This window comes from Mauremys reevesii, linkage group 7 (genome assembly GCF_016161935.1).
Source record: "Mauremys reevesii isolate NIE-2019 linkage group 7, ASM1616193v1, whole genome shotgun sequence".
NCBI classification, from domain to species: domain Eukaryota; kingdom Metazoa; phylum Chordata; order Testudines; family Geoemydidae; genus Mauremys; species Mauremys reevesii.
This window is the reverse complement of record NC_052629.1, coordinates 4,933,586-4,957,052: the sequence shown is the minus strand read 5'-3', so window position 1 is coordinate 4,957,052 and position 23,467 is coordinate 4,933,586. Positions and strand designations below refer to the sequence as shown.

The 23,467-nt window shown below is 49.3% G+C and overlaps 1 protein-coding gene across 2 annotated transcripts in view; it reads right to left on the bottom strand.

Moving 5' to 3' along the window:
- The window catches only part of PDCD11 (programmed cell death 11), a 45,731-nt gene that overhangs the window by 6,323 nt on the left and 15,941 nt on the right, over window positions 1–23,467 (bottom strand). The window contains exons 11-31 of one of the 2 annotated variants that reach the window (XM_039481959.1): window positions 23,311–23,371; window positions 20,895–21,041; window positions 19,402–19,653; window positions 17,810–17,953; window positions 16,534–16,728; window positions 15,708–15,878; window positions 14,902–15,121; window positions 13,427–13,579; window positions 11,952–12,067; window positions 11,230–11,744; window positions 10,393–10,455; window positions 9,658–9,766; window positions 8,867–8,956; window positions 7,874–7,976; window positions 7,066–7,243; window positions 5,686–5,742; window positions 4,599–4,721; window positions 3,968–4,090; window positions 2,450–2,630; window positions 1,508–1,624; window positions 309–455 (exon numbers count right to left, since the gene is read on the bottom strand). In XM_039481959.1, coding sequence (XP_039337893.1) covers window positions 309–455; window positions 1,508–1,624; window positions 2,450–2,630; window positions 3,968–4,090; window positions 4,599–4,721; window positions 5,686–5,742; window positions 7,066–7,243; window positions 7,874–7,976; window positions 8,867–8,956; window positions 9,658–9,766; window positions 10,393–10,455; window positions 11,230–11,744; window positions 11,952–12,067; window positions 13,427–13,579; window positions 14,902–15,121; window positions 15,708–15,878; window positions 16,534–16,728; window positions 17,810–17,953; window positions 19,402–19,653; window positions 20,895–21,041; window positions 23,311–23,371 — 3,265 coding nt within the window. The remainder of the gene's footprint in view (window positions 1–308; window positions 456–1,507; window positions 1,625–2,449; window positions 2,631–3,967; window positions 4,091–4,598; window positions 4,722–5,685; window positions 5,743–7,065; window positions 7,244–7,873; window positions 7,977–8,866; window positions 8,957–9,657; window positions 9,767–10,392; window positions 10,456–11,229; window positions 11,745–11,951; window positions 12,068–13,426; window positions 13,580–14,901; window positions 15,122–15,707; window positions 15,879–16,533; window positions 16,729–17,809; window positions 17,954–19,401; window positions 19,654–20,894; window positions 21,042–23,310; window positions 23,372–23,467) is intronic. The other variant, XM_039481960.1, reaches the window with a different exon arrangement.

Here is a 23,467-nt window from a genome sequence, read left to right as displayed (position 1 = left end):
CTGGGTGTGGCTCAGGACTGGAAGGACAGGGGTTGAGGTGCATGGGTAGAAGGAAACTCAGCTCGCACAGCATCTGCCTGTGCTATACCTCAAAGATCGTCACCTTCCTCTCTCTTTGGAGATGGTTAGGTTTATCCACACACCTTAAAAGACCGTAATAAGATCTGACTGGTGAAGACAGTCCCTTGGGTTAACACAGCCTTTGCCATCTGACAAGGCTCAGCACATTACCGATACGAAGACAGTAAGTGACGAGAAAGCAAGTTACAGCAGCTCCCACCCAGGCAGCGCTGTCCAGGACACTGTACCGTGGACTGTGCGTCGTCCTCTTCCTCGCTGTCTGAGCTCTCCTCCTTCCGATTCAATACTGGTACCTCCAAGGCATTTAAACCCTCGTCCCAAGTGAAGCCACTAGAAACCTGCAGCCTTGGAGCCTCCGCACATTTTGTCTGCTGCTTGAAGGAGCACAACAGACGATATTATTTGTTTTATATTCCAGGCTTCTCTTGGGAGCAGGGACAGCTGCTGCCTGCACCCCACCTTGCTCTAGCCTGTGCACTGTCCACCAAAGTGACACCCGAAATTCTCTCCCACCCCCGCCGCCGCCCCTGTCAGAGTGACTTAGCCATAACAAACGGGGTCCATGGAGGGATAAGCAGTGAGAAAAACAGGCTCACTGAAGAATTTCAATAGTCTTCTGGAGCAAGGAGAATAAATTGTTCACATTTATATAGACACTTTCATCCTGAAACCGCCCCCCAACTATGTTTTATAGCGATAACCATCACTTCATTTACTACTGGAATGCAAGCACCTCTGGGGTGGAGCATGATGGCTGTTTGACAGCATGGCAGAGTAGAACAGGAAGTAAACATATTGTCTCTAGTTGTAACTGCAGTTAGTCCCCAGATTGGATTTGGCCAGGCCAGTGGAGCTAACACCCCTATTCTTGTGGGAGATGACAAAATATCCAAGTGGCCAGAAAGGCGAGAGAGACTAGGAGAATCACCCACATCTCTCTGGCTTATCCTTGACGGTCTCCCTTCCCAGCACTGACCAGACCAGACCTTGTAATCTTTATTACCCAGTTTAAAACTCCCTGCATCACCCCAAGGTGATGGCTTTTTGTGGGAAAAATGGAAAGCTACAGGACTCCAGTTCTGGATTTCAGGGCTCTGGTTCCAGTACACGGAGCTGCCTCCCTACAGGCCATTAGTAACCAAACTCTTAAAGAGCCACGTGCCTGCTAATTGTTGAGGCAGGTCCTTTTATGCACAGGGAGGAGGAGCCCAGCTCTCTTATCCGTGTGTAAAGAGACCCAGCAACCACACGCAGAGCAGGTCAAAGCCAAAGCTCTGAAACTGACTCATCTCAATCGGCCTGACATCTCAATGGGCCGCACAACCATGTACCCCATAGCAGCCCCCATCGCAGTCACCCCTCACACCCCTTTGCTTGTTCATATTCTCCTCTTCAGGGCTCTGGCTCTTCCTCTGTAGACCCTCACCTTGGATTTCCTTTTATTTTCCTCCTCATCCTCCTCTTCCTCCTCCCGGCAAAAGACCTCAATGCCGCTGTCATCCTCGTCCGTCAGGCGAGCTCGCTTTTTCCTTGGCTTCACCTCCTGCAGTGAAGGCGGGGGGAAGGGTGAGCCATTGGAAAGAGACTGTAACAGGATTCTATTTTAAAGATCACACACTGGCTACAGAGAGAGAAAGAGGCGGCCTTGGAATAACGGTCACCGCCTTCCCAATCACCCAGAGACACAAGGTACAACATGAGTCACAAAAGAAAAAAGTCTAGAGTGTGGCAGGCCTCAATCCACGGGGCAGATGGTCAAGCCAACTATTATGGGCCGAATTCTGGCAGGTGCTGTGCAGAGGTGCCTGCCAGAAAACTCAAGATACAAGAACATAAGGCAGGGGACCGGACATTTTCTTCTCCCAATCACACACACTTAGGGGTGGTGGCCAAGGGGAGCTGTCTAGAGGTGTGTATGCAATCCCCACTCCCAGTGTGGCACTCCATCCCCCTCCAGTGGTGGCTGGGCCACATACAGACATTGATGAGGCTGCTACATCACTGGCTATCAGAGGTGGATCCTTTAGCTCAGGCTGTTGAGGCTCAAGCTTTAAGATCCAGAGGTCCCAGGTTCAAGGCCTCTTTGTTAGCAGTCAGACACCCCCATTCATACAAAGTAATGTTGCAATTCATGCAGCCTGATTTGGGGTTCTGTCTGTGGCAGAGGAAAGTTATGGACCATAGTTATTTTTTCTGTTCTGTAAAAACTTCATGTTAGTTTCCATTAAAAATTAGCTGAACCTTTATCACCCATCATGTCCCGCTTTGAGGGTGAAGCGGACGGAAGCCAGGGGAATGCATTTCTGCCCCCCGGCTCAGCACAACCACCCACCCCAATCTGGGGGACAATCCCCCTACGTGCATGTACCTGTTCGCCTTCCGAGACTCTTCTTTTCTGTTTTGCCTTCACCTTCTTGAACTCCTCTCTCTTCTCCTTCCCCTCGTCTCTGTCGCAGCGCGGCAGGCCCAGCGACTCGGGCAGGACGCTTGGTTTCCCAGTGTCCTCAGGGAGGAGGGAGAGCTCAACATGGCTCTCTGTATTATTTACACTGCGGCACGTTTCCAGGGGGGAGAGAACAGAAAACCAGGGATATTCCAATTGCTGGGAGTGCTGCCCGAGCTTTACGAATATAGGACCGGAAGGGACTTCCTGGGTCACTGAATTCACTCCCTTGCTACTGCAGGTAACCCATGTAACAGGGGCCCGTCTCCACCTCCATCCTCTTCCCTGCAGAAATTGCATGGACTCCACCGGCTGTGCCCTCACTGACACTTCATTTCAATTCCCCTTCACCGATATAACCACAGTCCCGCATTCTCCCGCCTAGTTACAATATTTGCTGAGTTTTTAGCCCACTCAGCAGGACCAGAGGGGAACAGAGATCTCCCTATTCTGAGGCCCCTGTCTGACTGGAACCAGCTAGCCCCGTTCCTCCCTCCCTGCACTTCCTTCCTCGGCCTCCTTTACCAGCTCCGGGCTAATGTGGCCAAATGAATGTTTAGCCCACCCAGCCCATCAGATAATTACCCCCAATCAGCTTCTCCTGGGCCCTAATTAGCATCTAAGTGATCAGAGCGCAGGCTCACCTCCTCACTCTCTGCGGTCACATAATCCAGTTCATAAACTAAAACCAGTTCGGTTGTCTGCCCCCATTTCTCCAAGGGGGAGCCTGCTCCAGAACCTCACTCCTCTAACACTTTGGAACTTGTTTCTAATTTCCGGCCTAAAACGTATTCACAGCCAGTTTATTCCCCTTTATTCTAGGGCGAGCATTGTCCTTTAGCCTCGATAGCTCTCCTCCCTCCGTGGTGTTTACCCCCCATCCCCCGGACGTATTTACAGAGAGAGGAGTCAGAGCCCTTCTCAGCCTTCGTTTCACCAGGGCTTGTCTGGAGAGCGAGTTAGTGCTCAGCAAGCTGGGGTGCAATCCGCAGTGCGCCAGCCTGCTGCGCACTAAGTGTCCATGTGGACCCTGCTACCGTGCACGAAAAGGTCCCACGTGTGCACTGATCTACTCCCGTGCCAGCTTGCCACGTATTAACTCGCCAGCTAGAGGAGCCCTTAGCTAAACAAACCAAGCTCTCCTAGTCTCCTCTAGTAAGAGAGGCTCTCCATTCCCCGACCATCGGGGAAAGGGGGGCACAGAAGCTCATCCCCACTTGGAGATCAATCTTCCCTCCCTCCACCCTGCCCCAGCCCTGGCCCGGCAGGGGATCCATCTTCCCTGCCTCTGCAGCCCTGGGGCCGGAGAAGTTCTGTGCCCCCCGATGATTATTGGGGTGCCCCTGTTTGCCCCCCCTTGCGCATGCCCCTTGTCACCTGTTCTTCTGCCCCTCCCCATTGTCCCCTCAATCTGCCAGTTCATTGGGGGGGCCTCCCACCTACCTGAGGACCTTGGCAGTGAGGAACTTCCCCTCCGGCATGTACTGCTCATACAGGGATTGTTTCGGTATGAAGAAGGGGACGACTTTGTGGAATTGGATTCGGCCCACAACTGAGCTGGACAAACTGAGAAGAAAGAGTCAGAATCACACGTTAGCAGCTTCACCATAACAGCAGCTATATTATGGGGCCTGGTACACGTCACCAAACCACCATCACTACGGGCGGCCTCCACCCCGGCGAGACACAGGAGCAGAAGAGCAGGGAGTTCGGCAGGTCAGCCTGGAGGGACACTGGGAGAGCCAGATGGGCAGGACGGGAGCAGCAGGAGATGTTTCAGGTTGGGACTGAGGGTCACTGTGGGCACGGTTATAGGATGCTGGCACAGCACCTGCCTGCCATATGACCAGCTCCATATTAGACAGTACGACATTTTTCACATAAACTTCACAAGCTTACAAAAAACACCAACGATTCTGATGTACAGAATGAAACCCACTTGAGAAAGTGGCAGTCGGTTGTCAGAGACGCTGCAGAAGTTTGAATTCTGGAACTGTAAACACAACACAAGCATGCACACACAGACCTCGGGCCTACCCGGCCCACTGTACTTCTCTCGCCACATGCTACTCACCCGCAGAACACACCCGACTGCTTGACAGATCTGACATAGCCTCTAACCAACTGGCCTTCCCGAACATCCTCAATACGGGTCATTTCAGGATCTTCCACTTTGTTTTTGCTCTTTGGATTGGTCCTAGAAGAAAGAGGGGGGGAAGAAGGAAAATCCCCACTGCAACTGAATGGTCTATACTCTGCTGGGTCCTGAAAAATCAACCCAAACTGCTGGAGACTGGAAAGCAATGATCCCTTTACGGCGTGTGAAGGGCCAAGAACATCCTTGTTTCTCCTCCCGTTTATTGACATGTACCGTCTGCATCTTCTTCCAGCTACAGAGTGTACACAGCACTATACAGCGACCCATGTCACTGTACTGTGGCTAACCCCTTGGCCTGGTATACTTTTAAGATAGTGCCAGAAGAAGGGGCAAAGGCACTGATTGAGGTTGTATGAAAATTAGGGGTTTGTGTCCTCCTGCCCCAGAGAGGCTTTAACCCAGCCTCCCATCATGTGCATTCATGTGTCCGGCAACCTGATCTGTGGACACAACCGAGTACTTTGATGCCATCATTCGTGTTTGCAATGCACGACTGGCACAAAGCAAGACAGACTTAAAAAGAAGCAAGCTCTTAATCTGCCGTTTCTTCTAAAAAGTAAAACATCCACCTGCATTTTTGAGGTTAAATGTTTATGCTGCCAATTCCGCTATGGGAAACTTTCTTTTTTCTTTTAAACTAGGTCTAAATAAGTTCACTGGAGGAAAGGTAAACACACAGAACACATGTACAAATGCAGCTGTGTGGACAGAGCTAGAGGAGCAGGGAAACTCAATCAGGCCTAAAATGCTTATAAATAAAATGTGTGAATGTCAGAACCAGACATGCTCACATTCTCCACTACACAGGAAATCCTCTATGCAGAATGAACACGCAGCGTTCAAAGCAATCTTCATCCCTTACAAAGTCTGGGCTATCAGGCTAATTATGTAATCTGAACACATGCATTGGGCTGGCCTAGTAAATATGGGTTTCAGGGTGGATAAAAAAATGAATACCAAGTTTCACTGCACTTTTTACCACTCTCAATGCAAAGGCACCTACCTGGATTGCCGGAGAGATATTTCTATTTTGTTGTCTTCATTGGATAGGACACAACACCTGGAGATGTGGGAGAGGCACGAAAACAGGAAACTTTTGAACAGATTAAAAAAAGTCACACAGAGGAAGCAGAGAAATTCTTCATATAGCAGCATGAAACGTAGCCGGTGCACTAAGAACCCAGTGCTCTGAAGCACTTGCAGTCTACTGCAGGCCAGTGAGATGCAACGATTTAGGAGATCAGCTGAGAAGGTTTTGTGAAAGAAAACAACCTAGCGACCTACACCCTAGTATCTGAGCATCTCACAATCCTGAACGCTCACAACAGCCCTGTGAGGAAGGGAAGTCATGTTAGAGGTGGGGAAACTCGGTCACAGAGACACCATGGCCCAGATTTAGACATTTAGGAGTGTAAATCCCATGGGATTTTGGCACCTAAGTGCTTACATTCTTTTGGAAAACAAGACAGGCTCCTAAATCAGTTAGGCATGGCAACACTGAGCACAGCAGCACCTAAATACCTTTTAATATCTGGGTGTAAGTAACGTTCCCTCTAATTTTTCTCATGCACATGCAGAATGAATTTTGTTATGTGCACCAATATGGGGGTGGTGTGTGGCGGGGATGGGGCCGAGGGGTTTGGAGTGTGGGAGGGGGCTTAGGGCTGGGGAAGAGGGTTGGGGGGCAGGGTGAGGACTCTGGCTGGGGGTGTGGGCTTTGGAGTGGGGCCAGGGATGAGGTTAGGGTGCAGGCTGCCCTGGGGCCACAGCAGGGAGAACGAAAGAAAGAGAGAGAGGGGGCTCCCCCCAGCCCTCTCTCCCTGCAGCAGCACCTGGGCTGAAAGAGGGGAGAGGCGCCTCTCCCTGGCTGCAGCAGCTCCGGGCCTGGGGCCAGGGGAGAGGTGCCTCTCCCTGCTGAAGCCCTGAGCACCTTTGCGGCCCTAGAGACGCTGCTGCGTGGCAGTGCAGCTTAGAGGGAACACAGGGTGTAAGTGATTTGTCCAAAGTCCCTGGGAATTAAATGCAGATCTCCCAAGTCCCAAATTAGCACCCTAAGCACTGCAACACCCTTCTTCTTTAAGAAATGGGGTCTGAAAAGGGGACTGAAGGACGTGGGCACACAGGAAGCGGGTGGCTGCCCCAAGCAGATACAAACATAAGGTTACAACCTTCTCCCCCTGAGGAGCCAAAGAGCTATATGCCCTCTAACTCTCTACAATTTGCCCCAGAAGGGGTAACACTCCAGCTGGAATGCAAGGAAAACCCCTCAGTGCTGCTGCCAACCAACCCACTGGGGATCTCGTCACTACTGAAGGAGTCTTCCAGCCCCCCCACCACTTGAGGAGGCAACAAGAGACTTCAGGAGAAGAGGAGAATCTCTGACCTGACGAGCTTCCCAATGCTGTAGTTCTTTAGCGGCTGCTCAGCGTACGAATCGCTCAGATGAAAGATGCTGGCTTTGCCGGTCTTTCCAAAGGGAAGTGCAACGGTCAGGCCGACGTGTGGTGTCACCTTCATTACGGTGCCCAGGGTGACGGTTCCTTCCGCCAGCGAGTGGACTCCTGCCAAGAGCGCGGGCATTTCAGAGGGGTTATTTCAGCCGGACCCCACAAAAGGGTGAAGATATTCCAAGCTTGAACACTTGGGGTGAGGGAGTCAAGTGGATAGAAAGGAGGTCTGGCATTACTTCCCCAGTCACCTACCATCCCCAGGTGGCTCCATGGGGCCTGTGCGGCTCTCTCAGTTCACGATCCCTTTTGTAACAATGATGCCACGTTCAACCACTCACAACCCTTCCTCCCAGATATGACCCTGGACCCATTATACCCAGACCCATAGTAATTGGTGAACAGCTTGTGTGCCATCTGGGGTCTGATGGAGATCAGTCAGAAACCAAGTTGTTTCAGAAGAAAGCAGAGACGAGGACCCTGCCTGACACACCTCAAAGGAGAACTGCTGCTTTAGTCTAAAGGCTGGAACCTCTACGTACAGGCTGAGTCTGAAAACCAAAACACCTTGAACTCTGGATCCAGATTCAGGGTGTTAGTTCTGCCCAGGATAAAGACACAAAGTTTGGCTCTGGCTTGCAGCGTTCTGATCCCACGGTTTCAGTCCAGGACCATTTCTAGTTACCGAGCAGATGGAGGAACTCTAACAGGAAGAGTACTGCAGATAACGAGGTTTTACTATACCTGTAAGTGACAGGCAGAGGTTGGTCTCAGAGGCATCTGTGCCAGTAACTGTTGCAGACAAAGCTTGACCATTCTTGAAGCTCTTTTCTGGATGCTTTAAGACCTGAGAGGAGAGAGTCCTTTGCTCATTACCAGGGACTTCAGCCACTCATCTTGATTTTAACCAAGGTAATCTCAGGACATTTCGAGAGCTACACTTGGCATATAGGCATCTTCTGCACGTCTATTAAACCCTGATAAAGAAATGTCACTGTGACGCTGGATAAATCTAGCGGTAAACACAGCATTTCTAACTGCTCACGTTTTAGGGAGGCAGCCTGGCCCCATGGAGAACAAAACAAAACACTGGACTGGGATTCAGGAGACATTAAGTCTATTCCCAACCCTGCCACTGGCTTGCTGGGTGACCTGGGGCTAGTCATGTGCCACCCTGTGGCTTAGTTTCCCAGTCTGTAAAATGGGGATAATGATGCCGACATGCTTTGAGATCTACTGCTGAAAAGCACTACGTAAGAGCTAGCTATTATTATATTGTTGCCAATATAAAAAAAAGCAACTCTAAAGAGACAGAGGTTGCACAGTGAGTTAGTCTACAAGGTGGTGGGGTGGAGGAAAGAAAGAGAGAAGGGTAAAAGGACTCGCTCGGCAAGGAACCGATTTCCAAATTATTAAGAGGCAAATAGATCTGATTTGTTCTGCTAACGATCTGGCATTTGATTCGGAACCTCTGCAGTTCCCCTTTGAAAAGAAAAACAACTAATAACATTCACAATCTAACGTTTCTCTAAAAATAACCAAGTCAGCAATACTCCTTATGGAGTAGCTATTCAGGCAGAAAGAGGAAGCGCGTGCCCAGCCCCAGCTATGCCACAGGATCAGGAAGCAAAGAGGAACCAAAAGGTTGGAGGCTGCTTGAGACATTTTTGTGTTTGGGTGCTTGCAGCCTCGTGTGTGCAAAACCTTTGTGCATTTGATTCTCTGGCGAGGACTTACCTTGGGGTTAAGGGAAAGCAGCAGCTGGGGAACTCTTCCTCGAATCTCAGGGGTGACCTCCACCTCCAGCCACATCTTTATGGTGTTGTACTGAGAAGGAACCAACCAACCACAGAAGAGAATGTTAGACTTACAAGAAGCTTCATGGATTCGTTGGAGAGAGAAAATTCACAGATCAAGGCCAGAAGGGTCCAGTTATGATCATCTAGCCAGGTGTCCTGCATACCACAAGCCAGAAAACCTCCCCCAGCATTTCCGGCCCTGATCCCAATCGCTTATTGATTAGGACTTAGAGACAGGAGAGGTGCTTCTTTGTGCTCTCAGAGGAGAGGAAGGAGTCTCCCCGAAGAGGGGAATCAGCGTTTGGAATTCTCTGCAGACAGATACTGACAGAATCCACCTTACCAGAGAGGTCTTTTGGGTGGGAGGGAACCATGAATTGGCCCCAGTGATATCTTGCTACTACAGGGTCTGCTGCTACACTTCAGTGATTCTCACACAAAGGCTCAGGTGTTCCAGCATCTGGCACATTTGGAATTGGGGGAGCTTTCCCCCAAAAATGACGTTCTGCTGGAGCACTGGGGGGGGGGGGGGCACTGCATGCAGACTAACATGCATGCAGTCTCCTCTGCTTCTTCCTATTTCCTTCCGTCGTCAAAGACTAGGGCTGGATTTTGGATGCACCGATCCAGCATTTTACTGGCACGTCTGCATTTTTCAGACTACGGGCTGGAACCAGGCCCTACGTTGGCCCTTTCCCAGCATTTATTTCGGAAGCTTCCAAATCTCACCTTCTTCACAAAGCAGGTTACTGTCTGCCCAGCTTTGTAGGGCCTGAGCCGCTCACTGGGCTTGCCTCCTTCGGGGCTCAGAGCTGTGCCGCCATCCCCCTTCAGATCACTGTTCGCAAAGGGTAGAGACAGGAGCAGATGGAAAAATATTACAGTCCCAGGGTCCCAGCTCTAGGCAGTGCATGGACGCATTGTGAATCCAGGAGACTGTTTATGATGATGAAATATCCCCTGGGCGGCATCCCTGTAAAGGTCATCCCCACTCTCTTTCCCTTATTCTGCACAGTGCAGGAACTCCCACAATTTAAAGCAAGTCCCCCCAATGCAGAGAGAAGCACTAGGGTGTGGTCTGACCCATCTCCCATGCTAGGCAGCTCAAGGGTGTGTTAGAGGAGCAGTAGGAGCTTTAACTCGTAGTGGCCAGAAGAGAGTTGGAAAGAAGGGAGCGATATGCTTATGTGTCCTGTTGTCTCGCAGATTCCTGGCTCCTGGCCTGTTCCTCGTATCCTCCGTAGGCTGGAGGGCAAGAGAGCCTCTGCAGAGCAGAGCTCTGTGGCACGCAGGGGTTGTGGATCCCAAATGCTGCCACCCTTCTCCCTTCCCCAAAGGGCCAGCAGTTCCCCCAGCAACAGCTGACAGGGTGGAATTCGGCACTTGGCACTTTCCATCTTCACGGCGCTTTACAAACATTAACCCAGGTGGGCAGGAGGCGAGTACAGAATCTGCAGCTCTTACCTGGGTCGAATGCTGAGCTCTGGAATGGACTGAGTGAAGTGTGGATGGGTGATGGGCAAATACCTGCAACACAGGAAACCATTCAATTCCGTCTCTCTCCCCGGCCCGTTACCAGCACAGCACAAGGCCAAGCACTCTTAAAACCAAGCCTCCCAGTTCTAGTGCTCAGCCCTTTCCTCACGCCCATCCACTCCAAAACGAGACACTGCTAGGGCACCATCCCCGGTGCTGGCTCTGTAACAGAGCCACTGCCGGACCGGTCCTGGCGGCAAACCCTGGGCAGATTAGCTCTGTTTCCCAAAGTAGAGTTATCCTCTTTCTCGGCCTACATTTGAGGAGCCTCCTTCCTCACAGTGGGGGGCTGAAATGGGATCTGTGAGATGACCAGCTGTGCTAGGCACTCAGACCGGGGGTTTTGGATAAACCTAAGGGAATAAGGTGCCTAAATTCGACTGAAATTAGATTGGAGTTGCAAGTTTCGTTACCTCTGAAATCAGGCCCTTAACTTTCACTCGGGACTAGCTCCTGCTCCATTGGAAGTCAACGGGAGCTTTGACTAAGGCAGACCCCAGACTCTCTACCCTGTGATCTAAGCCAGGGATAAAATGCCCATCGGCAGTGATACAAGTATAATGTGCTAGCCCACCACAGTACTGACCCCCCCGCAAGTCGGGGCATGGAACATGACAGGGGAAGATTCCCTTGGGGCCTCCAGCAGGCACAGCTGGGATACGAAATGCCTGGACGATACAGAGGAAGAGACCTGGTTAATCTGAACTAAATTACTACTCCACCGCCTGCTTCCCCTGGAAGTGACATAGAAGCTTTTTTTCCTACCTGTAAGTCTTCACATCTCGGCCTCCAATGACCCGGGCAGTCACCTTCTGCCCAGCTTTCAGCCTGGATGTTGGAAAGGAGCCTATGGGGACTTCATCCAGGATCTGGGACGTGTGGATGGAGCCCATTAGCTTGTCATCAATGGCAACTGTCACGTAGGTAGGTCTGACGGACTTCACAGTTCCTTTGACCACATCTCCCAAGCACAGGGAGTGTTTCACTGCAGCCAAACCCTCCTCTACTGTCTCCGACTCTTTCCGGGACCTTATAAAAGCCCTTTTCTTTGCTGGGCCTTGCACTGCTAACAGGACACCATGGTCACCTGTCAGCACGGTTTTTAATGTTACAGAGACAGCTTGTCCCACCTTCAGCTTCTCCGAGTCAAAACGGAATGTGTCATTGAAGTGAGAGGCCACGGGAATGGCAGTCAGCTGACCTGTCTCCACCAGTGAGGCAATGGCAAACTCTTCTGCTACATGCTGCACGACAGCAGGGTGCTGGGAGTTTTCCATTAACTGTCAAACAGAGACTGATGGTGACTTATCTGCAGGAACTTTGGATTCCAAGCTAAGACATTTGTGCCCCTTCTCCCCGCCCACCGCCACTTGTGTGAAACATTTCCCACCTGAGCATTATTTAAAATCCATTACCCAGGTAAATGCATACCTGGCACAGGGACAGAAACACATGAGACCTAATAAAAGAACACAAGCTAGACGTACCCGTTTGGCTTTTGGGTTCAACAGCTCTTCTCGAAGGGAGACATGAACTGCTGATTTGAGGGCATCAACATGGAGAACCAAGACTCTTGCTTTTTGACCAGCGACCAAACTCTTGTCTATAAAAACAAGAAGATTAACTGCTGATAGCCCCAAAGGATTTCTCTCAGTCATGACCCTGGGGTGTGACAAAGCCGAGGGGCAGCACACTCAAGGACAACCTGAGCTACTAATGCTAGCATGTTAACAGTAAAACTGTTTCACAGTCCAGAGGAGGTTACGGAGTCAGGGAAGGACCCATTCATAATACGGTTACTACTAGCAGCCAGATGTGCAGTAGCTCATGTTTTAAAAAAAAAAAAGAGGATCGATCCACACTTTTTCTCCATGCCACTAATGTTGAGGGAGCGTTATCCTTTCACGGGGGGTGGGGGGAGAGAGACAGCCAACCTAACAGCAGGATCAAGTCAATTTTACAATAAATAATAATCATACCTAGCTTGTATACAGGACTTTTCATCAGGAGATTTCAAAGTCCTTTACAAAGGAGGTCAGTACCATTACCCCCATTTTAGAGAGGGGGAAAACTGAGGCACAGAGCAGGGAGGTGACTCGTCCAAAGTTACCCAGCAGGCCAGTGGCATAGCTGGGAATAGAACTCAGGTCTCAAATTCCAGGCCAGTGCTCCTTCCACTAGGTAACACTGCCTGTTGTATGTATGGTTATCATTATTTTGAATTTGAACAAAATAAATATCCAGATTAAAAGGTTGTAACTAAACACAAATGGGTCTATTAAAAGGCAACAAATGCAGGCTTGAGTAAAATTTGCAAATACTTGTATGGAAACTTTGTATATGGTGTACGTGTGTGTGTACACACACACACACACACACACACACACACACGTTAGTAATGATAAAACAAAGTTAAAAACTGTTCTGAATGACTAGGATAATTTTCAGCTCTGTTTAAAAACTTTTCTGGGCTATTATTTGAATTAAAATAGATTTGAAATTGCAGTTTTGCTTAATAAAGTTACTTGAATCAAGAGAAAAATTATGCCGCAACTGAACATATTCCAGCTCCTAAAGGAGGAAGGGGAAAAAACTAAAAACTGTTCATTAATACTTTATCCTTCTATAGCACCTTTCATCTGAGGATCTCAAAGCACTAATTAAGCCTCACAGAAACCCTGTGAGGTAGGGGAGTACTATCCCCATTTTACTGATCAGGACAACAGAGTCCCAGACAGGTTTACTCAACCTGCCCCAAACCATGCTCTGGATCAGTGGCAGAGCTAGAAATAGAAACTCAGGAGCCCTCACCCGGACTATCCCATTCTCACGAATAAGTAACACCCCTCACTGTTTAACCAGCAATTTATTTCATTCCAGACAAAGCAGCTTGAGACAACTGTGTATCCCACCCAGTGACGATGAAACACAAAGAAATAAGACCAGAAAAGAAATTCCTAACCTCCAACGTGATAGCGAGTGGCTGTCACGGTCAACCCAGCAACACAGCTGCCGTTAAAGAATGCTGAGCCATCCCACCTCACTTCCTGAACGACCAGCTCAAGTTTCTGCCCAGGCATCAATCCACAGAGGTTTTGGGCCACCTTGGAATGATCTAAACCGACAGAGTGGGAAAAGGTAGAGAGTTATTTTATTTCCACTGTATCTTTTGCAGAAGCAAAGAAGCAGGATTCACCTTTGCTTAGTATGAGTTTTTATGCCCTTCTTTAAAAAGGGATAGAATTAGATAGTTTAGACCCCCAACACACAAAGAAATAGGATTAAAACTTAATCCCAATAGAAACACTTATGAAAAACTAAAAATTCAAAACCACACTGATGATCACTAGAGATATTTACTGTCCCAGGACTGTTAACCTATAACTGAACGAGGCCTTCCTGGAGGCATGGCATATAGCATTCATGCAGCCCAATTCAGGTCTTATCCAATTACCAGCTAATTCCCTCTTCGTGCATTTCCAGTCTATTATGGTCTGTATGTGAGATCTGTATTTCCTACGGTGCCTTTCACTTTGGTATCTAAGCACTAGTGCATTTATTTAGTGCCTCTTTTCTAAACAAAGCAGTTCTATACCCTCACAAATGTTCCTGCTTTTAGTACGTGCGTCTGTATGCGGAGAGGCATCTACGTACAGGTGACCAGGGCTCTCACGGCATTCAGGTCTGGGTGGTAGGTGGTTGGTACGCACACGGGGACTGCACAGCAGACATTCAGAGATATAGAAGTACTTTCCCTGTCTACTTGGGCTGTGGGGCAGCCAGCAAATATTTTTCCCAAGCAAACGAACAAACTGGCTCACCACAAACCCCTCCCTCTTTCTGTTAGGTAGATTTCACCTTTGCCTTCCCTTTTTTTTTTTTAAATGTGGTTTTCCTTACTGTATCCTTGACCACAGTATCGAAGTACTGATCGGATAAATCTGCATGGAAAGGTCCAGTGACCTTCTCAGAGGATTCTGCTCTTCACCCGCCTCCCAGGAACTAGCAGGCACCAAGTTTTGTCCCATTGTGTCTCCCTGGCTCTTTCTATTCTATTTCAGCATAAGGCTAGTAATATCATAGCTCTTAATCCTCTGTTCTTAATCACTCAGGCCCTCAACCTGCTCCCACTGAAATCAACAACACAACTCCCACAGACTTACAATGGGAGTGCAGCCTGGTTCTTGGTTTGCTATGTGTGTCCACTCCTGACAAGAGTTCCAGAAAGTTTTGTTCCTGTTTGTAGCCTTTCAAGGCCTGGATTCATTCTATATACCCTCCTCTCTTAACAAACCGGGCTCACAAGCCATTGCTTGCTTTGATCTTTCTCTTATATGGAAGGCAAAGGGGTAGTTTATACCTTGCATTATTTCTCTAGTGCTAAGTGTCATGACGTGATCACCTGAATGGCTTTTGCGGCTCTGTTCCCAAACTTACTTCTTCTGCGCATAATGTCCCTGACCTCCTTCATCTCCTCAAAGCACTGGCTCAGGAAGGAGAAGCTCTCAGCAGCGGGGTCTTCCGAGCCGACCTCAGACAGCTTCAGACACAAGAGGATACGCTGCTTCTCCTCGTCCATGCTCGTCACGTTGGCAACCACCGTCTGTCCCACCACAAAATGGTCTTTGGTGTCCGTCACAAACTTGTCACTCATGTCCTGTTTGGAAAAGAGGTCAGCAGAGGCAGCTGCTTAACAATCCTATTAAACTATAGCATCTTTCATGAGAGTGCTTTAGAGTATTTTTACAAACATCAATTAAGCTTCAACCCCTCTCTGATGTTGGCAGGTATTATCCCCCAGGCACAGAGAGGTTAAGTGACTGGCACAAGGTGACAGAGCAGATCAGTGGCAGGCCTGGGAATAGAACCGAGGAGTCGCAATTCCCGATCTCCTCCATGAGGTGCTAGCTACCCACTGTAGCAGTTGCGTTTTGCATTGCAGTCCCAGATATGCCAGCAGACAGGTGGTGGGGGAGATGTGGTGTGATTTGGAAAGAGGGCTCTTTTCAGCGCTTGTAGCATCCCCATTTGCCTTCATGCTCTTTCCTGCCCCTTCCCTCCCATATCACGGAGACACCTAGAACTCTATAAATACAACCCCAGCAGCAGTTTTTACTACCAGTGGGCTGGGCAGCGTGAGTGCAGGAGACCTGCAGTCTATCTGCCCTCTAGCCCTGCTTAGAGCCACATTTCTTGGGCCTGCAAACATGGTGCTTTAAGAGGGACAGTCACAACCAGCTTACCGCTTTGGGGGCCAGTCCGGCTAGACCAAATGGGAACTCCACAAACACTCCATAGGACATAATGTTCCTCACATAACCAGCCAGCTGCATCCCAGGTTGGATTTCAGAGAAACTCCTCACCACTTGCTCCTCCTGTACAGCAGAGATCATCGCAGGCTTTCTGCACAGGGTCTGAACAAACAGTCAAGGAACAGGGCCTTCTAATCAGGGGAAGAAGGGAGAGGAAAAAAGTTCAGGAGCCTACTAAATCCCTTGGTATCACCAGAGGGTCTCACCAGAGCCTTTGCAGGTTGTACAATACAGGATCTTAAAATCACAGCATTCCGATTACCACCTTGCTTTCCCTCCACCGATAATTTTGGCAGCCAATATCTCACAAATTGTGACAGTTGGAGATTAATCCATTGCCCCATTTGGACGCTGGAATTCCCTGATTACAATCCGTACAATTAGTTGGTTTTCAGTGCTAGCTGTTTACTAAAGTCATGTCACAACTGACATTTATGCATGCAAGCTGGGGAGAAAAACAAGTCAGTAATCAGAATGTTGTGATTTTAAAGTCTGATACCTCACAATCTACTAGGGCTAGAAACATGTCCTATCGCTGATTGGATTCCCAGCAGCATACAAGATTCAATTCAAGGGTGGGTAGTTTGCAAGATACCAGCCCTTCAAATCATCCTTGGTTCCTGAGTATGGAACCAGCCCCACACCTTAAACTAGTGTAATTCCTCTTCCTTGTGTACAGTCTAGATTTGAAATAGATTGTTCCATCAAGGTGTGTGTTTAATGGCCAGAGCCTTCATGAATGAAGAGTCAAGGATACAATGTGTCCTCCCTTGTCACTTAGGCACATAACCTTGTGGAGGATGTCACCCTCTTGTAGCCAATGGTACAGGAGTTTACAGTTAACCACGTGGTCGGACAGGTGCATTGTGGGAAGGTGGGCGGAAACATTGTCCGACAAGATGGAAACCTCCAAGCCGTTATCCTTCTTCTTCAGGACTTTCACGTCAACCATCTGAACAGAGAACAGGAGACATGTAACGTAAGACTGTAAACAGTTCTGAGGTTCCTCCAGCTATGCACAAGGAACTGTCTCATTCCAACAGCAGAGAACCTCAGAAGCATCTGACACATTTAATATAAAACAATCTCAACAAATCACAGAAGTCAAAGTCTGGAAAATTCATTTGATCAGATGGGAGATGCGGGCGGTGTGGGGGGGGGAGGGATCATTTAAACAAAACAGAACATCCCTGTGCTTGCAGTAGTAACACTTGTATTTATGTGTCAGCAGTGTCTTTCATTCCAAAGGGATACTGAAGCACTTAAAAACTATTGTCTTTATGGCAAATATTTACCTAACACTGAAATGCAGCCACCTCTGCATTCAACCAACATGAGTGAATTCAGATTCGCAAAACCAGTGTGAGGCAAGTGTAAACATGGCAGGTGTTAGCACACTGCAGCATTACAGTTTGAGAAATGGACGTGACCACCACATCCAACAGGAATTACTTCAGGGCAGTCCTATGACCGGTGTTATAGAGGAGGTCAGACTAGATGATCACAGGGGTCCCCTCTGACCGTATAATCTATGTACTGGAACTGCTGAAGTTAACACCCTACTCTTGGGATAATTTCATGGGGCTCTTTTGTGCTCCCTCTTCTAAAGCGCATCAGACCCTCCCTAGCATCCTAACGAGATACCAACCTCACAATAGGAGATGCAAAGATGCTAGCTCCTCATTTGCCTGCCATCCGAAACAGCCTTTCTGCATCTACCAGCCTCTTTTCACCTCTTGTTCCTCCCTGGCTTGCACCTCACCCTGTCTCTTTAAGTGCTTTGTGACTGACCAGTCCAATGTATTCACATAAGTATTTTCTCTAACATACACTCCTGCATGAGTCATGGTCTCATTTACTTTAGTCTAAAAACTTATTTGGGGATGACACTTGTACAAAACCCAGCTGTCACCATCTAGTGAGAACCTTTCGACAGGTTTTAGAAGTAAAATAATTCAAAGTTGCACTGAATCCTTTCCTTAGTAACCAGACAGGAGGGGGAAGAGGAGAGCGGGGGCATTTACAATCAATACCTGTCCAGTTTCATAAGCCACTTGCCGATTCTTCTTCGGAATTTGTTCTCCTTCGGCCTCAGAGACAGGTCTGCTCATCAAATTGAATGACAGCAGCAGCTTCTCCTGCTCAGGCTCACATTTTAAGACTATGACTTTGACAACCTATTGTAAAGAGATTTAAAAATAAATAAATAAAGACAGTGAGTTTTCTGTAGATCCACCCCTCCACTCTTACATGCAGTGTACAGCAGTACAGTGCATAAGGCAGCGAAATAAATACTCAGCAACTCTTCCCCTTGCACCCAAGGCCATCAGGGCATTCAACCAACATGAGTGAATTCAGATTCACAAAACCAGTATGAGGCAAGTGTAATTCTCACTTCACAGGTGGGAAACTGAGGTACAGCGTCGTTAAAATGACTTGCCCAAGACAGAGCTGGGAATAGAACCCAGGTATCCTGACTCCCACCACCAGACCATCCTGCCCTTTCTGCAGCTGCTATAGATTCCTGAATTAAAAACAAACAAAAGGATCCAGGAACACTCTGAGCAGGTCACAAGCCTCACGGGGACGGCCCAAAGCACAGACTGGAATTAAAAGTGCTTGGACATTGGTAAAGTCACCAGGCACAGCATGGGTTGGATTTTTAAAATGTAGACTTTAAAGATTGTTCTCCTGATCCTGAAAATAAAAGTTTTCATTCTTCTGAAAACAAGGGCCTCAGCATAGACCCCAACCCCTCCGCTGAGCAATCCAACAAGCCACCTCCCCTGGGGCTAGATTTCTTTGCCACCCGAGCTGTGCAGACCACGTCACACAGCTCTGTGCCTGCTGCACTCTCGGAATCAGGCAAGGCCTGGAAATGTACAAGAACACAGCTCTGCAAAGTTCTTGAGGGGAAGGAGTCTCTTACAGCCCAGCCTGTTTAACTGCATACAGGAAAGAGGAATCAATTGCTCCACAGGAGCGTTTTCAGAATCCCAGATCCTTTCGATTCCTTCCCGTGTTGTCTGTGCCTGTTAAATGATTTCCCAAGACAGGAAGAGTTTCCAGTAAAGGCCTCTGATTTGAGTCCTTTAAGCCTTAGGACACAGGTGAGTTTGTAGGTATGGACATCCAGCTCCTGAGAGTTAAGGGGATGCAACAAGGCAGGGGACAGAAAACTGGGACCCTATCCTGGAGCGAGTGGCCTCATCTCCCCTCAGGAGCCCCTTCCTCCCTGTTATCAGATTGTCCTTACAATGATGCAGTGGTGTGACAGTGTCACGCGACTGTCAAGGAATTGCCTACTTCAGGGACTCAAAGCCAGTGGCACGCAGATGATTCCTTGTAGCAGGCTAGACTTTTCGATAGCCTGTCTAACCCTAGCACAGCAGAGGGCCCAACACCTCCCACACTGCAAACCACAGCACCAGGCAGATCTCATCTGAGGTGTGCCTGGCTTGTGAATATCCCTTTACAACTCTCTAGGTGCACTGGATTCTCACCGGAACCTCCCATCCACAACCAACCAGCTTGCGGCCTCTTTCTTATCTGTCAGTGCAATGTCACAAATGCCTCTGTTGCATTTATCAATGGGTGTGCGCACGCGCGCGTGTGTATTAGTTACCTGGCCTTTGTAGAAGACTTTCTCTGGGGAAGGTATGGGCTCTGAGCTCAGCTCGTTCTTGGGAACCAGACCTTTAACGTCATTGTAGAACTTCACAATGCAGCCGAATTCCCTAGCGCACACAATGAAGCCGTGAGCGATCAGGCCGGGCTTTGCAGCCTCGTAACTAGTGAGGATTGGAAATTTTGACATGACCAGAGTTTTCTTCAGAGTTAGGATCAGCTTCTTTTCTTCAGGATTGGATATTAACACCTAGGAGAGCGCGCCGGGGGAGAGGTTAGAGTGACTGCACAAATGCTTTTCAATCAGGGAAAAGGCACCAAATCCTTGATTCATATTCACTACGTACAAGAATCCCAAATATGTCTACAAGTCTGCACTAGCTTCAGACATACAGACGCAACAGCACTTTGAGATCCTCGGAGGAAAGGCAAAGTGCTTTATAAACACTAATGCTGACAATGTCTCAGAAGCTAATTCTGCTAAAGCAGGTGTCGTCAAGTGACTTGGTGGCCAAGTTCCTGGTGGGTTTCCCTTGGATTGAATCTCTCTATTCAAAGGCCATCAAGCTAGAACAGGAGCAACACTGGCCCCCAAATGAGATGCAGGATACTCTGTCAGTATCAGTGAGTCTAACGGAAAACCAGGAAGGTGCATTAAAAGTGTGCATGGAAGTGGGTGGGAGTAAAGCCCATAAAATCCGCGCTTCTCTTCAGAGAAGACAGAATCTATTTCAGTACGTCACTGCCCGAGAGAGGACACCATTACTTCTGAGAAGTAGCACAGGGAAATGGAGCGGTTTCCTATTCAATATGCAGATTCCTACAAGGAATCACCTTAAGGATTTTAAATGGTCACAGCCTCTGAAGTTGCTAAAAATTGTTGAGGTTTTGGGAAGTTAAGTGATTACATGTAGCACGTACGGTGCTCGGTTCATCCAAGGCTCTCAGAGCATTTTAACAAGAGAGACCAAGTATCACTAGATTCCTTTCTGTAAAATGGTGCTGACAAGTTAAGGCCTAAACATTTTCAAGTGTCCACTAATCGGGAGGACAATCTGAGCCCCCTAGGGCCCGACTTTCAGAGCTGCTGAAAGCAGCACGCATCACTTCACGTGAGTGCTCAGAAGCTCTCAAAATCAGACCCCAGCTGTTTGTAGCTGGGCACCAAACACCCCGAGACCATCCAAAGGAGCGGCGGCTTGAAAGCGTGGCCGTAATTTGGTCAGGCTGCACACTGAGTCACATTGGCCAACACTCAGTCCAGAGGCCAATAGGGAGGGGTAACTGAGAAAAGGCAGCAGCTTCTCTTTCCGAAATACTAGCAACCTCACGCCCCCGGACTCATTATACACAAACAATAAGCGCATCAGAGAGTCACCCGCTCTCAGTGGAAATCAGATCAGTCTCTAAATGCTCAGGCATCATTCTGGTGGAAGAGTACAACTTAAGACAGCCCAAGCCCTCGGCTGGCCCCTGGCAGGGGAATCTCACCCGGCACTTGACTTCGCTTCCCACGCTGTACTTTTTCTCGGGTTGTTTCAGGAGCACGTCCGCCAGGTGCAGGCGAGGCACCAGCCCCCTGATGTGATCCGTCACCTTCACCTGCATCCCGAAGGGTTTCAGAGCCAACACTTTGCCCTAGAGTCCGGAGAGAAGAGCAGGATGGGTAGTTTTCAGTGTAGGTTGGGGTGTACAGTAACGCCTCACTTAAAGTCGTCCCAGTTAGCGTTGTTATGTTGCTGATAAATTAGACATCGTTTAAAGTTGCGCAATGCTCCTGTCTAATGTCGTTTGGCAGCCGCCTGCTGTGTCCACTGCTTGCAGGAAGAGCAGCCCGTTGCAGCTAGCTGGTGGGGGCTTGGAACCAGGGTGGGCTGGCAGCCCCCCCATCAGCTCCCCGCTCCCCTAAGTTTCCTGTGCTGCAGCCACCCAGCAGGCTATCAACTGCCAGCAGTTCAGCTGTCCCTCCCCCCAGTGCCATGAGCTGCTCCCGGGAGCCTCCTACTTGCTGTGTGTCTGTGGGGGGGTGGGCTAATGTCATGGTGTCCCCCCGCCCTTCTCCTGCCCCATGACACACAGAGTGTGTCTCTGTCTCTCTCCACCATGCTATCTCCCTCCAGTCGTGCTGCCTTGTAAAGCGTGAGGCTACATTAACAACAATATGTTAACCCTTGAGGGCTCGGCTGTTCTAGTTCAACATTTAGCAGCAAGGCATTCCCTGGGAAAGATCCCACCCTCTGACTTCACCTCCTCAACCAAGCGTCACAGTCATCATTGCTGTGTACAGTATTAAATTGTTTAAAACTTAGAGAGAGAGAGAGTCTCTCTGTCTGTCTGTCTATAGATAGACAGACCGACCGACCTACCTACCCCGATATAACGCAGTCCTCAGGAGCCAAAAAATCTCACCATATTATAGGTGAGACCGTGTTATATCGGGGTAGGGAGAGGAACCACTCCCCGCCCCAGCTCACTCTGCTCTGCCTCCTCCCTGAGCACGCCACCGCCGCTCCACTTCTCCCTCCCTCCCTTCGAGGCTTGCCGCGCCAATCAGCTGGCTGGTGTGGCAAGCCTGGGAGGGAGGAGAAGCGGAGCTGAGCGGCGTGCTTGTGGGAGGAGGAGGTGAGCTGGGGAGGGGGGGGGAGCGCGCAGGTGAGCTGGGGAGAGGTTCTCTGCCCCGCCCTTACTTGCTGATTGGCACAGCAAGCCTGGGAGGGAGGAGAAGTGAAGCTGCGGCGCCCTCGTGGGAGGAGGCGGAGCGGAGGTGAGCTGGGGCGGGAGGGGCCCCGGGGGAGGGCCGCAGCAAGTAACAGGCGGGCGCAGAGGAACCGCTTGCGGTAACACGAATTCGGATATAACGCGGTAAAGCAGCCCCGTCCCCCCAGAGCGCTGCTTTACCGCGTTATATCGGACCGCGTTATATTGGGGTAGGGGGTGTATACATCTGTACGTACATACATAAATAAAACGTAGTCTTTTGTCTGGTGAAAAAAATTTCCCTGGAACCTAACCCCCTCATTTACATTAATTCTTATGGGGAAATTGGATTCGCTCAACATCATTTCGCTTGAAGTCGCATTTTCCAGGAACATGACTACAGCGTTAAGTGAGGAGTTACTGTACATGGGCAATAGCCCACCCACTAACCCCCCAAATATAAACACGCCCCCCCCCCAAAATCAAACTAATGTATTAACCACATGGAGGGCAACAGCTTTACATAAGGGAAGCTGCACTGCTTCTTGCACCCGCAATGCCAGTGATGTGCCACATGCTGGTTCTGCTGAAGTCAATGGTAAAATTCCCACTGACGTCAAATATACATATATATAGGGTCAGATCCAGGTCTATCTCCAACATACGATTGGGTATACAAGGCTTTAGAAAGATCATTCTACCCTCTTCCTCCCGTAAAGGTGGGCCCAGCCACCGACTAAACTCTGTCCCAGTTTATGACACAAAGGACGATGGCCAGAAGCCAAAACCCTGCATGCAATCCATCCACTCTCTCCGAGGGCACCTTTACTAGACAGGAAGGAGAGCCCGTGGTTAGAATGCAAAGCCTGGGACCTGCTCTGTTGCAGCTTTTCTGTGTGACCTTGGGCAAGTCACTTGGGCCTCTGAGCCTGGCCCTGCCCCACAGGGATTGTTGGGAGGAGAAATAGCTCACCAAGGCAACGTGGACGAACACCTGGACTGAACTGTTGGTTAGGTAACTACAGTCGGGAGAACTTGCAAGTTATTTTTGCTGGTGCTGTATTTGCATTCTCCGTTTCCAGCACTGGTCTGGAACAAATAGGTGTGAACTGGCATTAACTAGGCAGGGAAAATACACATCACCTAAGGCGCGGCAGCAAGTACCAACACTCTACAATGCCAAACGTGCACCGTTCTCTCGGGATCTTACCTCCACCACACGCCCGGGACAGATGTCTTGGTATCTCAGAAACGGAGCAGCAATAATTCGACTAGGAGAAGATACAGCAAGGGTTGCTGCATGAGTCATCTTTAACGTGAGGGAAAACCCAGAGGTGGTAAGGACAAGACAACCCCTCCCCTTCCCT